The following is a 16,956-nucleotide window of genomic DNA, read 5'->3' as shown; positions in this document are numbered from 1 at the left end:
GACAACTCCCAATACAATTTTTAGGCAGAATTTTATCCTAAAGCATCCATTCTGCTCCAGCTCCTGGCTCTCTGGGGGATCTAATGCCTTCATGCTATCCTCTGACTGTGTCTAAATCTCTGCCATGATGACTTCTCCCAATCTACCCTCTTCAGTATAATATATTCAAGAATTCTAGGTCTACCCATCACAGCTGCATCTCCTTACCTAAGTAGATAAAGATACATGTTCTAATTAATCTTCAAGTTAGTCTTCAAAGTAAGCCTAAAGGTGCAAATCAGTGGTTCTCAACCTTATTCAGGTGCCAGACACCTAGAAGTGAGAATCTTCTTTGTAAAGCATTTTATATAGTTCCATCATAAAAATCTGGAGTAATTTTACTAACATAAAATGACTTTGGTATTATATATTTAATATGTAATCAAATATAAGAACAAACGTTCATTAAAATTATTAAAAGGTCAGTGGTTTCTGAATTCTTCCAGTAATAATTCATTTGTTATTATTCATCAGAAGGCACCAATAAAGGAAACATAAGGAAAGTAATAGCAAAATTTAGAGAACTCTATTCATAAACCTTTTTCTTACAATTAGGAAAATTGCAGAAATACTGTATTCCCATAGAGTGGCCTTAGAACCATCCCTGTGGCTGATCAATAACTCTAAGGGGGGAGAAGGAGCTATCTGGGGGAAAAAAAAAGGTTGTCCTAGTTGACAAAAAAATTTTAAGTAATAACATTTCTGAAGATTTTCAGGTGGCACAAAGGAGAGGTATTTGTTGTGTAGGAAGGTCTCTCCTGAACACTGCTAGAGAAAAAAAAGTCTTGCTTCCTATATCCTTCCAAGATGAGGAAGGTCTACAAAAAGCTTCCTACCCTATTTCCTCTTTTCCTTTTTGTTTTTCTCAGTGGAAGCCAAAAACATCTTAGAATCCTAATCATACTGCTCCTGGTAGGGTGGCACCGTCAACCCTTATGACCCTGGTTCCACATCACCCAGACTCAGACCCAGATGGTCTTCAGGTTATCTAATCACCTCCAGTCCCAGCCCATGACAAAGGCTTGGTCTCTATGCAGTTTTAAGGGAGATATGAAGTCAGTTTTCTGGCACAGCTAACCTTGCCCCCAAGTGATGTATAGCCAAAGCACACATATTCATCAAGTAGCCTACCTACTTCACTTAGGAACATTGGTTCATTGTTTTGTTTTGTTTTGTTTTGTTTTGTTTTTAAAGACTTTATCTCTTTATGTTAGAGAGAGAACACATGAGCATGCGAGCAGAGACAGAGGGAGAGAGAAAATCTCAAGCAGACTTCATGCTGAGCCTGGAGCAGGATCCCATGATCTGAAGATCATGAGCTGAAATCAAGATCGTGAGCTGAAATCAAGAGTTGGATGCTTAACCGACTGAGTTGCCCAGGTGCCCTGGAAGACTGGTTTTCAAATAATCACTTAGAAAAAGTATTTACTTTTTAATTTTCACTTAATACTTACACAGAGTCACAAAAGTCATAATCAAGATCTGTGTCCCCGATCCTAGAAAGACTGACAGCAGCATCCCTTTTCTTGGAGGACGGAATATATCACCATGAACCAGCTTCCAGCCAAATTCTTCCTGGGCATCCTCCTAAAATGGGAATTAAGTTGCTTAACTGACATGTATCACAGGACAGCTAGACAGTTTGTTCACTGGTGAATATGTTGATACAGAATTTTTTTTTAAACTTACAAATGTTAGTATTTATTTCAATTCTGAAGTTTTATGAAGTTTTGGTTTTACATAGTTTTCTTGAATTGATTTTTAAATAAAGTTAATAATTTAAACTAATTTAAAAGTTACTAAGAAATTTTAAAAACATAGACAACTACCATATGATACTTACCTAGTTCTAGTCAAGTTTTATGATCCAAATTAATGATTTAATTTTTACTCACACTCTAACCTTTTCTTTTTCTTTTTTTTTAAGATTTTTTAAAAATTTATTTACTCATGAGACACACACACACACACACACACACACACACAGAGGCAGAGACACAGGCAGGGGGAGGGGCAGGCTCCATGCAAGGAGCCTGATGTGGGACTCGATCCCAGGTCTCCAGGATCACGTCCTGGACTGAAGGCAGCGCTAAACCGCTGAGCCACCCAGGCTGCCCACACTCTATCCTTTTCAATCTACATTTACTAATCTCCAAAATGAGTGAATGGTATTAGGTTTCACAGCCACTCTGCTGGGTATGGTAGAGTTAGCTACGAGCATATGAATAAGATTGCCACCAGGCCTAACTGTTCCCCTGACACAAATACACAAGCAGCTCCACCTGGTTGTTTAATAGGCATCCTGAAGAGAATTATCCACACCTGAATGGATTCTCTCTCCTCAACTTACTCTTTCTGCAGGAACCATCCCCGCCCCTAGCCCCATCCCTGGTCACCCAGTAGTAAAAGCTCCATCTTGCCAGCTGTTCAGTTCCCAAAACCTTGGAATCCTCCTTGATTCCTTCCCTTTTTTCGTATCTTGACCATAGTCCTTTAACAAATCTTCAGCAATACCTCCAAAATATTTCAGTAGAATCTAATACTCGTTCCAGGTTCAAGTCATTACCTCTCAACTGGCTATTCCAACATATACTACATTGACCTCTGTGTTCCTGCCCTTGCTTCTATTCAGTTACTTCTCAATATGACAACCAGGAGGGTCCTTTATTTTTTCTCCCTCTTCTACCTTCTCCATAGACCAGTCAACCAATAATCTGTCCCACCTCCTAAACACCCCCTGTGTTTATCTGTGTCTACCTCCTTTTTTCTTCCCTACCATCATTCTATCCCCAGGAGTTCCATAACTACCTTTGGATGGTTTCTATACCTCCAATCTTGCCCCAATTCTCCACATATTCAAAGTGATTTTCCTGGGCAGCCCGGGTGGCTCAGCGGTTTAGTGCCGCCTTCAGCCCAGGGACTGATCCTGGAGACCCAGGATCGAGTCCCATGTCGGGCTCCCTACATGAAGCCTGCTTCTCCCTCTGCCTGTGTCTCTGCCTCTGCCTCTCTCTCTCTGTGTCTCTCATGAATAAATAAATAAAATCTTAAAAAACAAAGTGATTTTCCTATAACACAAACCTGGCTATGTCAGTGCTGTTTAAAATTCTTCAAGAGCTTCCCCGTGACCTTCAAACTGTATTGCTTACAGGTTACTCTGGCCCCCGTAACTTTTTCAGGCTCATTTCTTGACATTTCCTTCAGGATGCAGCTGATTTCCACCCCAAATTCCCAAACTTCTATCTTTGTGAGCAGTAGACAATACTATTGATAGTATGTTACATTTATACATATTTTTTAGTAAATATAAACTAAAATTTGAAACATGGATTTTATGTCGGTACTAATCCTGCTCTTACAATGGCTAATAAAAGACAATAGTAAAAATAAAAATACTTCCATGTACACCAGGTAATTATAGTCAGTCATTTATAAGGAATGTACAAATTGAAGTTTTGTTAAAAGTATATGGGCTCTAAATGGTTTAAATGAAATTATATTTGGATTGGCTTCAAAATAACTGAAAGGGAGGAACTCGTGGGATTCTAAAACAAGACTGAATGAGCTGAGAACTGCTGGACCAGAGTGATGGGTATACTAAATCTCTGTGCTTCTCTGAAGGTCTACATTAAAAGTATGAGGGGAAAAAAAGTACATTCACCTTTTTTTGTTTAGGCGCAGTAGTGTTACAGATGAGAGATTTCTCATTACTTTTTTACTGAATAAGCACTAAAAAACCCAGAGTTAAATGAAAATGAAGTTTCCCATAAAGGGCCAGGTCCCCTTTCTTTGGAGAAAACAAATGTGACTAGTTTCTTATTATCTTTGCAGAGATACTCTACCTATACATAAAGAAATGCACAGATACTTTTTTTTTCATTTTGCATAAATGGTAGCATATTATACACATTATTTCACACCTTGCTGTTTTAGTCCAATATCATGGAAATGCTTCCACATTTGTGTATACAGAATTGCTTCATTCTGGTTTTTTAAAAAAATACTTTATTTATTTATTTGAGAGAGAGAGAGAAGAGATAGCAAGAGAGAACACCAGCAGGGAGGAGAGGGAGAAGCAGACTCCTTACTGAGTAGAGAGCCCAATGTGGGGCTCAATTCAGGGACCCTGAGATCATGACCTGAGCCAAAGGCAGACACTTAACTGACAGCCATTCAGGCACCCCTGCCTCATTCTTTTTAATGAATACACAGTATTCTACTACATGGATATTCCATAACTTATAAAATCAGTCCCTATTCATGAGTATTTGGGTTTCTTGAAATTTTTTATAATAAGCAATACACTGTCTTAAAATTAAAAATAGCAGTAATAATAAAACCTTTCCATCCAAGTTAGTTTCTAAGAACTGAATTGTTGGATCGAATTATTTACATTATAAACTAATATTGCGGGATCCCTGGGTGGCGCAGCGGTTTGGCGCCTGCCTTTGGCCCAGGGCGCAATCCTGGAGACCCGGGATCGAAACCCACCGTCAGGCTCCCGGTGCATGGAGCCTGCTTCTCCCTCTGCCTGTATCTCTGCCTCTCTCTCTCTCTCTCTCTCTCTGTGTGACTATCATAAATAAATAAAAATTAAAATAAAAAAAAAATGAACTAATATTGCTGAAGTGCTTTTCATAAGTTATACCATTTACATTCTCATAAGCTATGTATCAAAGTGCTCGTGTCCTCAATCCCCCAACACATTATTATTATCAAACATTTTAATATCTGCTAGTGTGCCAGAGGAGCAAAGAATCTTGCACTGCAGTTTTATTTTACATTTCTCTTATTATGAATGATGTTGCATCTTTTTATGTGTAAGGACCATTTGTTTCTTTTAAATGGACTCTCTTTTCATGTACCTTGCCTGGTTTCTTACTGGGCTGCTGACTGTTTTCGTAATGATTTTAGGATTTATAAGGCATTAACTTTTTGTTTGTGACATGTGCTAAATATTTTCCCATTTGACTTTTATCTTTTTACTTAATGGTATTTCTTACTACTCAAAAAAAATTTTTAACACAGTAATCATAGAGCAATCATTTTTTTTTTAATAACTTCTGGCTCTCTGTGATACTTAAATTCTACCCTTCTCCAAAGTTTAAAAATAACTTCTCATGTGTTCTAGTATTTTATAGTTTCATATTTTCATTTAACATAAAGAATAAAGGTGGCATCTACCTTATTTTTTAAGCAGTTGGCCACTCACTTTATCCAATACTATATATCAAATTTGTTTTTTCTTTGCTGATATACTTTTGTTAATCTCCAAATTTAGACTATTATTAAAAACAGAAAATATTTATTTGGTATCTTTTTGTTCACCCATCTTTTTAAATATCTCGTTAGTATTGGTTTTTATTTATTTATTTTCTGCTAAAGTACTTCTATAGAAATTTCTTCAGGTCTGATTGATTAATGGACTGACTGATTCACTGCTAACTGCTAAAGTTTACTTCTATAGACATTCCTTCGATAATGGTCTGTGGTCCACTATTTCAGTTTATCTGAAAAAGGTATTCTTGAAAGATACCTTCTTGGGACACCTGGGTGGCTCCGTGGTTGAGCTTCTGCCTTTGGCTCAGGTCGTGATCCTGGAGTCCTGGGAATGAGTCCCACATCAGGCTCCCTGTGGGGACCCTGCTTCTCCCTCTGCCTATGTCTCTGACTCACTCTCTGTGTCTCTCATGAATAAATAAATAAAATCTTTTTTTTTAAAAAAAGGAAAGATACCTTCTCTGGGTACATGATTCCATGTAAACAGTTAATTTCTCTCACTGATATAAGACGTTTTGTCTCTGAGCTTCCATTTCCAATTTAGTTGTTTTTCTTTTGCAGATGTTCAAGTTTTTTCCCCCTCTCTGGCTGATTCTAAGATCTTTTTTCTCTGGTGTTCTGTTTTTGTCATGGTTGATCTAGATGTGGATTTCTTTTCACTTCTTCTGCTTAGGGACACATCATGTTCCTTTTACCTAAATATTTGTTATTTTTTCATATTTAGGACTTCAGGGGGAGTTCTAACGTGTTATTTTATTGTAAATTTTTGTGAATTTCTAACAGGTCCTTTTTTTTTAGACTTCTTTTGCAGAAACAGGAGCGGAAAGGAGCAGAGGGAGAGGGAGAGAATCCCAAGAGGACTCCTCACTGAACACAGAGCCTAATGTGGGACACAATCCATAACCTTGAAATCATAACCTGAGCCAAAATCAAGAGTCAGACACTCAACCAACTGCGCCACCTAGGCGTCCCTAGATCATATTTATTGATCTTAAATTGAGGGAATCCTACAAACCTAAATTTGGGAGACTTTGCCTCAAGGGATTTCTACTTAATTCTGACAAGAATCAGAAGGCACTTACTAATCTAGAATCATTTTGCTCCCCTTCAAGAATTCATGCTTAATACAGGAGAAGACTGAGGTTCAGCTCTCCCATTACTGACCCAAGGTTTAGTCTCCCAATGGTTAGAAACTTTACATAAGCATTGACTCAAAGGAGAACTCCAACCTGCCTCTTGTGCTTGCATTGCTTCCTGCTCTGGTCTCAGCTCACTTTTGTGGGGGGTAGAATGGAGTTGGGAGGTAGTCCTTGGATACCTTTTTACCTATCCTGAACCCAGCAATGCATCAACAAAGCTTGTACATCAAGGAATGACTCATTCATTCATTCAACAAATATTTACTGAGTACCACCTATAAGCACAGCACTGTTCAAAATATCAGAGATACTACAGTGAGTGTAACAGAAGAATCCATCTAGAGTACAAGTTCTCACTGGGAAGGCAGACAATAAAACAAGCAAGTAAAATATAGAGTACATTAAATAGTGGTAAGTACTGTAGAGAATACTTAGATATGGATGTGTGGGGGCCAGGGAGGTGAATTTTAATGAGATGGTCAGGAAAATCTTACTGGGAAGATCCTATTTTAGTAAAGACTAATGTAAATATCCGAGGGAGTAAATAACATCTGAGGTAGAGAGAAAAGCAAGTGTAAAGGCCTCAGGTTTGAGAACATGCCTGATGTTTCTAAGGAATAGCAAGGAGGCCAGTGTGGCTGTGGCAGAGCTTCAGGGGCACTGTAGGGCCTATGAACCATTGTAAAACTCTGGCTTTCACTGTGAGTAAAATGAGAAGCCACTGGAGGAGGGCTGTGATCAGGAATAAAATGATCTGAATTATGCTGCAACAGACTCTGACCACTACAGTAAGGGAGGAAAAGGGAATGGGAGCAAGAATGGAAGCAGGGTTGCCATGCCCTGTATCCCATGGCACCTTTGCACAAATTAAAAAAAAAAAAAAAAAATATTAGCTCAGCAATCATTTGAAATTGCCAACTATGAAGAATATTTTGAAAAAAAAATTTTTTTAAAGATTTTATTTATTCATGAGAGACAGAGACAGACAGAGGCAGAGACACAGGCAGAGGGAGAGGGAGAGAAGCAGGCTCCATGCAGGGAGCCTGACGTGGGACTCAATTCCGGGTCTCCAGGATCACACCCCAGGCTGAGGTGGCGCCAAACCACTGGGCCACCGGAGCTGCCTTTGAAATTATTATTATTTTTTAAAGATTTTGTTTATTTATTCGTGAGAACGCAGAGAGAGAAGCAAGCTCCATGCAGGGAGCCCGATGTGGGACTTGATCCCAGGACTCCAGGATTATGCCCTGAGCAGAAGGCAGACGCTCCACCACTGAGCCACCCAGGCATCCCCCTTGAAATTATTTTAATTAAATAATCAATAAAAGTAACAGAAAAGAAACTGTAGCACAGAAATGCTAAAAATCTTAGTAACATTAATATGTTCTTTTTCTAATTAGGACAGAAAGTTATGGGGAGGGATCCCTGGGTGGCGCAGCGGTTTGGCGCCTGCCTTTGGCCCAGGGCGCGATCCTGGAGACCCGGGATCGAATCCCACATCGGGCTCCCGGTGCATGGAGCCTGCTTCTCCCTCTGCCTGTGTCGCTGCCTCTCTCTCTCTCTCTCTGTGACTATCATGAATAAATAAATAAAATCTTTAAAAAAAAAAAAAAAAAGAAAGTTATGGGGAAAAGGCTAAGAAGTCAGGGAAAAGAAAGCAATAAAATCTGGGTTTTTTGTATTCATTACAAGTCACTATGTTTTTTGTGGAAATTTTATCAAAGAGCTGCTATACAATGAAAAAGTATAGGAAGTAAAATATGCAACTTAAGGTGTTTTGAGAATAAATGAAGTTGGGACATTAAATAACTTTGAACATACCAAAATGCTGAAATGATAAACTTCAGTTAAAATTAATTTTAAAAAATTAAACACACAAATAAAACCTGCTTGGGAGTTAATTCCACTCAGCCCTGCTGTTTCATAAGCTGGGTGCATGCTGTGAATGGCCAATCTGAGAGCTGAAAACAGGGGACAGACCTGGAGCTGTGCACCTACACCCACCCCACACAATCCACTAACACAGATGGGGCTGTGAAGAGTGCAGCTCTGAATACTGGATTGCCTAAGTTTCTAGAGAATACCAATTCTTAAGGATCATTTCTTATTTGAAAAGGTGAATTCAGGATAACTTTTGAGAAGAAAGATTCTAAAGCCATTTTTTCAACTTTTTCCAAAGAATAAAATAAAGACTATCCTTAACAGACCAAAGAACAGTTCAAATGTTTCCCTCACCGTGGAATCCATCTGATTATATCTGGCAATATCTTTATGCAGTGTCCGTAGCATAATCATAGCCACCATTCCAGACAAGAAGAGGACAATGACCAGGGAATTCATGATGCTGTAGAAATAAGCATGTCAGGATTAATCTGTAGCTTAATTTTCTTTTTAAAATATTTATCCAGTAACATTAAAACAGTACTGATCAAAATCAAAATTTGACCTGAAATCCAACAGATTCAAAGAACTGTGTCCTTCTAGTGGATACATAACTTTATATACTTATCATAACAATCTTATAATCCTTTGAGAACTAGAATTTTTTGTCTGTGGTCAACATTATTAAATAAGTACTATGCCCAAATAAATGCAATACAAGCTGCCAGGATCAACAAAGATCTGTGTCCTCAAAAAATTTATGACAAATCTACTCCGTAAGTTAATGAGTGTCAAAAGGCAGTCAACAAAGTAGGAAAAGGAGAGTGATGGCACTATAAACAACTATCCAGATAAAAATTTTGAGTCATGCTTTGAAGAGAGAATAATAATAAATAGTCCTAACATGAGCAGTGGCTTCTTCCATTTCAAGTAAAGTGGTCAAATGTTCTGTTTCATTCATTCTCCTCTAATCCTCAGGGACAGACTTGTGAGGCAGGTATTTCTAGATAAAGAAACAGACTCTGAATAACTCGGTGACCTGGCCTGACTCACAAACAGTGACTTAAAGCCAGGATTGAGCACATGTATCTATCCAACTCAAAAGCCCAGACTTCTGGAGAACTAGAGAGGATTAAAGAATAAAGAAGATATTCAAAGGGACAAAACATAAGCACAGACCTAAAGTGGATTAACTCTGTACTCTTACCTAAACCACTGAATGTGGGTATGAGGCATAGATTCCAGAATATAGTCCCATCTAGATGCCCATCTGATGTTTTTATCTTCCTACAAAGATCAAAGAAAACATAACTCTTCAAATAAGCATTTGCTGACAAAGTATATTAAGAATTTAAACATTTCCACAGACCTTCCATTCAGTTAACAAATGTTATTTCTCATTATCATAACTTGGATTAGTCATGAGTTTCAGACTTTAGCTCTAACTCAAGTCAGGAAAATCAAAATGAGATTCAGTAGCAAATAAAAAATAATAAGAGTTCCTATAAGTACCTAGTTACCTGCATTTTTTTTGAAGTCTTGCTTTAAATTTTAACTAGGGGATCCCTGGTGGCACAGCGGTTTAGCGCCTGCCTTTGGCCCAGGGCGCGATCCTGGAGACCCAGGATCGAATCCCATGTCGGGTTCCCGGTGCATGGAGCCTGCTTCTCCCTCTGCCTATGTCTCTGCCCCCCTCTCTCTCTCTCTGTGTGTGACATCATAAATAAAAAAAAAAGATTAAAAATAAATAAATAAATTTTAACTAGCAATAAATAAATAAATAAATAAATAAATAAATAAATAAATAAATTTTAGCTAGCAAAAGTTTATTTTAGATATCAAAATTTAGAGCTGTACTTAATTTTTATTCTTTTTGATGTCACCTATGCTTATGAAACAATAGAGTCATAACTGAGCATCTGGCAGGTGTCACCCAGAATAAGCTCTTAATACCTAAAAAGAAATATATAGTGTTTATAGCACTAGGCTTGCAAAATTACACACTACATGAGGAGAATAAACGTTGTAACTATACTTGATTGCCAAGTTAGTTTATTAAAAATAGAAGTGGAGGGTGCCTGGGTGGCACAGTCTGTTAAGCATCTGACTCTTGGTTTGGGCTCAGGTTGTGATCTCAGGGTGGTGAGACTGAGCCCTGTGTTGGGCTCCACACTCAATGTGAAGTCTGCTTAAGACTCTCTCTCCCTCTACCTGCCCTACTCCTACTCTCAAATAAATAATCTTAAAAAAAAAAAGAAGTAGAATATTGCCTAAGATTCTCATAAAGTGAACTTTTACTTTCCTTCCAAGAAACTTATCCATAAATGAAAACACTCCCTTGAATTCCCCAAAAATCTATATAAATCATCTACTATCAACTCTCCATTAAAATTTATACTAATCCAGACTTCAAAATAGTGTCATTTTCCCAAATGCTTGTTACCTAAATCTTTGACATTTTCAGACTATTCTCTATGCCTCTTTACCTTTTGTCTTCTACGTACCTCTTATGACTTAACATTTAATCAAGTTTAATTCTCCAATTTACTATATTTCTCATTTAAATGGAGACTTAAGTTTTTTTTTTTTTTTTTTTTTTTTTTTTTTTTTTTTAAATTTTTATTTACTTATGATAGCTACAGAGAGAGAGAGAGAGGCAGAGACACAGGCAGAGGGAGAAGCAGGCTCCATGCACCGGGAGCCCGACGTGGGATTCGATCCCGGGTCTCCAGGATCGCGCCCTGGGCCAAAGGCAGGCGCCAAACCGCTGCGCCACCCAGGGATCCCGAGACTTAAGTTTTGAGTGTGATTATGTTGCCTAGTGCACTGACTATTCCATATCAGCTCATTAAAAGCTTATCTATGTGACAAGGTTAATCATTAATATTTTTAATTAGTTTAAGTAGTATGAATTTAAAATCAATTTCTGAGTTATTCCAGAGATAAAACAAACTCACCTGGAAGCTAACAGAATAAGTATAGGCAATTTTGATCTCCCCAGAAGCCTTGTTACTTATATCCATGGGGGGTCCAGAGCAGTCCGGTTTATCTATATGGGTATGTTTGAAGCTGTGGGAAAAAAACATTTTGGCAAGATGCTGATAAAGTATAGCTTTAAAAAAATGCGGTAAAGACTAGAAGTTCTGTACATATTTTACAGTGCTACCACAGTCAAAGGCAAAATTATTCATGCCACATTTAATATTACAAATATTTACTTCATATAAATAATGTGCTTAGTTATAAATATGTGTAAGAAATTATTACTCAAAATTAGAGACAAACTTTTAAAAGCACTATACTTGAAAAGCATTTAACTATCTCAAAAAAAATGGGCAGCTGGGTCAATAAAGCGTCCAACTCTTGATTTTGGCTCAAGTCATGATGTCATGGTCTTAGGATCAAGCCCCACATCTGGCTCCCTGCTCAATGGGAAGTCTACTTTCCTTCTTCTCCCTCTGCCCCTCCTCCATCTTGCACACACTGGCGCTCTCTAAAATAAATAAATCTTCAAAAATAAATAAATAAATACCTTAAGAAATAAAAACAAACACTAAGGGAGTTTAAAGTAACTGCCATCTTATAATGGTATGCATTTTTTAAAGAGAGCACAGGTGAGACAGAGGGGCTATGAGAGAGAGGGAATCTTTTCTTTGCAATTTTGTTTATTTTATTTTGAAGATTTTATTTATGGGCCGCCTGGGTGGCTCAGTGGTTAAGCATTTGCCTTTGGCTCAGGGCGTAATCCTAGAGTCCTGGGATCGAGTTCCCATCCAGCTCCCTGCAGGAAGCCTACTCCCTCTGCCTGTGTCTCTGCCTCTCTCATGAATAAATAAATAAATCTTTAAATAATAATAATAAAAAAGCTATTTATTTATTTAGAGGGAGAGAGCACAAGTGGGGGAGGGGCTGAATGAGAGAGAGAGAGACAAGACAGAGAGAAGCAGATTCCCTGCTGAGTGGGGAGCCTGACATGGGGCTCGATCCCAGGACCCTGGGATAATGACCTGAGCCAAAGGCAGATGCTCAACCAACTGAGCCACCCAGGCATCCCAAGATTTTATTTATCTTATTTTGAGAGAGATAGTGTGTGCACAGTGGGATGAGGGAGAAAGGGAGAGAGAGCCTCTCTAGCAGACTTGGCGCTGAGCACTGAGCCCCCCACAAAGCTGGATCCCACAACCCTGAGATCACAACTTGAACCTAAATCAAGAGTCCCAGGCTCAACCAACTGAACCACCCAGGCACCCCAGCAAGCATTTCTTTACCACCAGTGGCATGGGGGAAAAGGCTAATTAAATGAGGGGTGAGGGGAAGTCATGAAAAAACAAACAAAAAGGAATAATCAAAATAGGATCCCATGAATAACTGACAGGTACTTTCATACTAAAAATACTGACAACTTGAAGAGATGCCCTTTGAATGACCTGTCAGGCAATGGCATCTAACACTGCATGGAGATTTTAGAAATGATAGCACTCAGCTCATCTGAGGGAGTGCCTGGCTGGCTCAGTCAGAAGAGCATGCAACTCTTGATCTCAGGATTGTAAATTCAAGCCTCATGTTGGGTATAGAGATCACTTAAAAAATAAAACCTTAAAAATCAGCTCATTTGGGACTCTGATAAGAAGTCAAGTTGCAAATATTAGAGACAATGCTTTTCCACTATAAGAAGAAACACCGTCCCAATCAGTCACATTATTCACTTCAAGCTGATACAGTAAAACTGCCAAAACTTCTTGATTAAAAAACAAAACAAAAACGCACTTTGGCTTAACTACTTACCATAACAAGAAAAATAAATCTGCACAACCTATAACTCAATAGCAAATCACACTAAAGGGAGTTTTATTTTTTTATTTCTTTAAAGATTTTATTTCTTTACCTGAAAGGGGGTGGGGAAGCAGAAGAGCACAAGCATTGGAGAGGGAGAAGCAGGCTGCCCATCCAGCAGGGAACCCAATGCAGGGCTTGATCCCAGGACCCCTGAGATGATGACCTGAGCAATGGCAGACTGGGCCACCCAGGTGCTCCTAAAGGGAGTTTTAGTAAAATCAATCCTGAAATGCCAGATTATATGTTAGAATACTGATTAACTGGGCCCTAAATATTTATTCTTTGGGAACAACTTCACTTCCATTTACTTACTTTTCTATTTCTTTTCATTTTATTTTTTAAAGTAAGCTGTATGCCCAAAATGGGGCTTGAACTCATGAGCCTGAGATCAAGAGTTACATGTTTCACTGCCTGAGTCAGCCATGTGCCCCCTTTATTTTATTTTAAGTAACCTCTACACCTAATGTGAGGTTCAAACTCCCAACCTTGAGCTCAAGAGCCACATGATCTTCTGACTGAACCAGCCAAGCACCCCCACATTTGTTTACTTTTTACCTGTTTGTATAGTTACCTTTTTGGTTCAAGTTTGGCAGCCACTAATCTTGCTCCCATGGACCCAGTTTCAACAACATGATAGTATATTTTGATGTCAACATGGTTAAAGATGTAAAATGTATCTCTTTCATGGAATTCTGACTGTGGAACAGAACTTAAAGGTAGAAAACTGGCTATACAAGAGTCAAAACAAAACTTTAAAATGAGGCACAAGTAGGAATATTTGAGCTTAGACAGAGCTTTAATCCTTCCCATAAAAATGTTTCAGTTTTAAGCTTAACTCTCTATCAGCCAAAACTAACAGGCAGAGTACAAATTATGCTTCTTTAATATTTTAATTCTTACATGAAAGTAGGTACTTATTAAAAAAGAATACATCTAACATTTTCTAGCTTTCCACTTATGACAAAACTAACAATAAATTTTAAAATGTTACATGTTATGAACATGCTAAATCTTCCACATTTCAACACTTTTCCTCCTTAGAAGTTTTATAACTTCAGACTAAACAAAAAACTTAAATTATGCAAGTGTTTCTGGTCAACTCTCCCAAAAGCATTAGCTAATGTAACCAGTTTCATGATCAAGCTCATGCTAACTTCTACTACCAGGTAATATTAATTAAGAGATTAAATCGGATTGACCTGATTACATAAAATTTAATATATATCCCCAATAATTTTAATACTTTATATGTTAACATCTTCACTTTACTATCCTTTTTAAATATAAAAGAATGGCAATAAACTATGCATTTAGTTTTTAAAACAGGTATAATATCAAACTTGTGCAATATAATATTTTATGGACTTAAATTTGTGATACAAATTTCATGGACTTATATTGAGGTATTCCTGGCACTCCACTAATCTGCTTTTTAAAAAATATATACATTTATGAGTCTAAACTTTTAATAGAGTCAGAACATACAAAGTCCCAGCCCTTAGCACAGTGCCTACCATATAACAGACACTCTCAGTGAATACAGAACTAAATCTGAATTATTTTAGTTCTAAAATTAAATTTATACATTGTTAATCTGGTTTAAATTTAAGATCTAAGCAGTTGTATTTTAGAACATCTGAATTGTACTCATTCAATGAATATAACAAATTCTGTCCAGGTAAAGACAGAATCCTTCTATACCAAAAAACATTTTTAAAAAGTAGCATAGAGTTTTTCATGAACTTACATTAATAACACAGGCATCTTTCGCATGGCCTTTATCTGTAATGTAACAGCCAATAGGAAATCCAGGATTACAGAACCTCTGACCATCTTCAACGTCATAACACCACGTTACAGGCATATTATCAACAATCCTATGCACAGAAATAAAAGTCAAGTTAGAAATCATCAAACATGATTAAGAAATACTGCCCAAAGCTGTGTTACCACTTTACAAAATTTAAATGTCTATAAATGCCTTAAGATGTCAAAACTATAATAAAAGAATTTTATTAAGATATGGTATGTATCAGAAATAATAGCACTATTCCAATATTGGATACACTACAGTGAAGAAAAATACAGCTTCTTTGAAACTATAAGTGTATATAGGAAAGAGAGTTTTATAAATTAATTTGCCGACTTGCTAATTTAATAATATCATTATCTAGATAAATAAGTATAGTTTACCTTTAGCAGAATACTCAAAGCTCTAAATTAGGTGCAAAGCAATGTATTTAGTTCCTTGAGAACAATTTAATGGAACAGTATAGAAGCAAATGTCCTTTATTACTAAGTAATTCAATGTAAAGAAGAACATAACTGCAAAATGGGAAAAGAGTCAACTTAAGGGCCAGGTGAAAAAGTGAAAATTATAGTATTATCTATTAAAGCCAAGTAAATCCAACTTGTGTCTGAAAGAAATGCTGCTATAAAACTAGAGAAACAAAGTTGAAAAGTTCTATAGTGGGAAAAAAGCTTTAAAAAAGGGGGATAGGGATGTCTGGGTGGCTTAGCAGTTGAGTGTCACCCTTTGGCTCAGGGCATGATCCGGGAGACCCAGGATCGAGTCCCACATCAGGCTCCCTGCATGCAGCCTGCTTCTCCCTCTGCCTGTGTCTCTGCCTCTCTCTCTCTCTCTCTCTCTGTCTCTCATGAATAAATAAATAAAATCTTTTTTAAAAAAAAGAAAATACACCTTTAAATAAGTAAATAAATAAATAAACAAACAAACAAACACACTTAAAAGGGGGATAAAAATAAATAAGTAAAGAATAAGGTTCTGTAGCACTAACTACATTAAAGTCCGAGCATGTGGTCCCCTATCCCAAGAGCACACTGCAGGATACAAATCTAAAAAAATTACTAAAAATATACTAGCTATATTACAGTCATAAGATGACACTCCAGGGCATGTTTTATTTGTTAATTAATGTATGCCTTAGGAAGTAAAAATATGATTCTATATGTATCCAAGGTGTACATTAATGACCTAATAAAACATGTCTTGTCACATTTAAATGCTATTTAATAGTACCCAATATACCAAATTTTAGAATCACCTACACTATTAAGTTCATTATTATTATAATCAGCAGGCTAGTAGTTTTCATGAAAAAGGCTTATAAAATATTAGAAGCATAAAAGCAATGCTATATAAAATAAATAATTCAGGTATTTTGGAGGCTTAAACAATCAGTTAATTGCTTTAATTTTTAGGTAGAGAATTAAGTCCATTCAATGAATATATACTGGCAATATATTGATTATAACATCTTTATGCTATCATAGCCAAAAAAATACTACATAAAAATTATAGTGCTAGTTACAAAATGAAAAATTAAGGAGCAATTTAGGCTTTTTAAAAGCAAGCATCTTAAGCACCATTTATATATCTTGACACAATAACCTTTTCTGGTAATAGCATTAAAAAAAACCAAATACTTGGAAATAAATCTAAGAAAATTTAAAGAATATAATTTTCAATTACTGCCTTGCTAATAAGTTAGGGAGGGAGTAGTAGCTATTTGAATTTATAACACCAAAAATACTTAAAATTTTATTTTCATTCTGATACAGTGAAAAAGGACTCAAACAGATAAAGACTGAATAACCAGCATCTTCAAGTTTTTTTTTTAATTTTTAATATTTTTGTAAAGATTTTATTTTATTTATTTATTCATAGAGACACAGAGAGAGAGAAGGAGAGAGAGAGCCAGGCAGAGGGAGAAGCAGGCTCCACGCAGGGAGCCCGACATGGGACTCGATCCTAGGTCTC

General features: G+C 37.0%; 1 protein-coding gene across 1 annotated transcript in view; it reads right to left on the bottom strand.

The window, feature by feature from the left end:
* Window positions 1-16,956, bottom strand: part of TM9SF2 (transmembrane 9 superfamily member 2) — a 62,948-nt gene that overhangs the window by 22,923 nt on the left and 23,069 nt on the right. The window contains exons 5-10 of the mRNA XM_025441018.3: window positions 14,923-15,052; window positions 13,747-13,871; window positions 11,297-11,408; window positions 9,547-9,626; window positions 8,694-8,802; window positions 1,494-1,626 (exon numbers count right to left, since the gene is read on the bottom strand). Of these exons, the coding sequence (XP_025296803.1) occupies window positions 1,494-1,626; window positions 8,694-8,802; window positions 9,547-9,626; window positions 11,297-11,408; window positions 13,747-13,871; window positions 14,923-15,052 (689 nt within the window). The remainder of the gene's footprint in view (window positions 1-1,493; window positions 1,627-8,693; window positions 8,803-9,546; window positions 9,627-11,296; window positions 11,409-13,746; window positions 13,872-14,922; window positions 15,053-16,956) is intronic.

The sequence above is a fragment of the Canis lupus genome, chromosome 22 (genome assembly GCF_003254725.2).
Source record: "Canis lupus dingo isolate Sandy chromosome 22, ASM325472v2, whole genome shotgun sequence".
Taxonomy (NCBI): Eukaryota; Metazoa; Chordata; class Mammalia; order Carnivora; family Canidae; genus Canis; species Canis lupus.
This window is presented reverse-complemented; position numbering and strand designations above follow the sequence as displayed.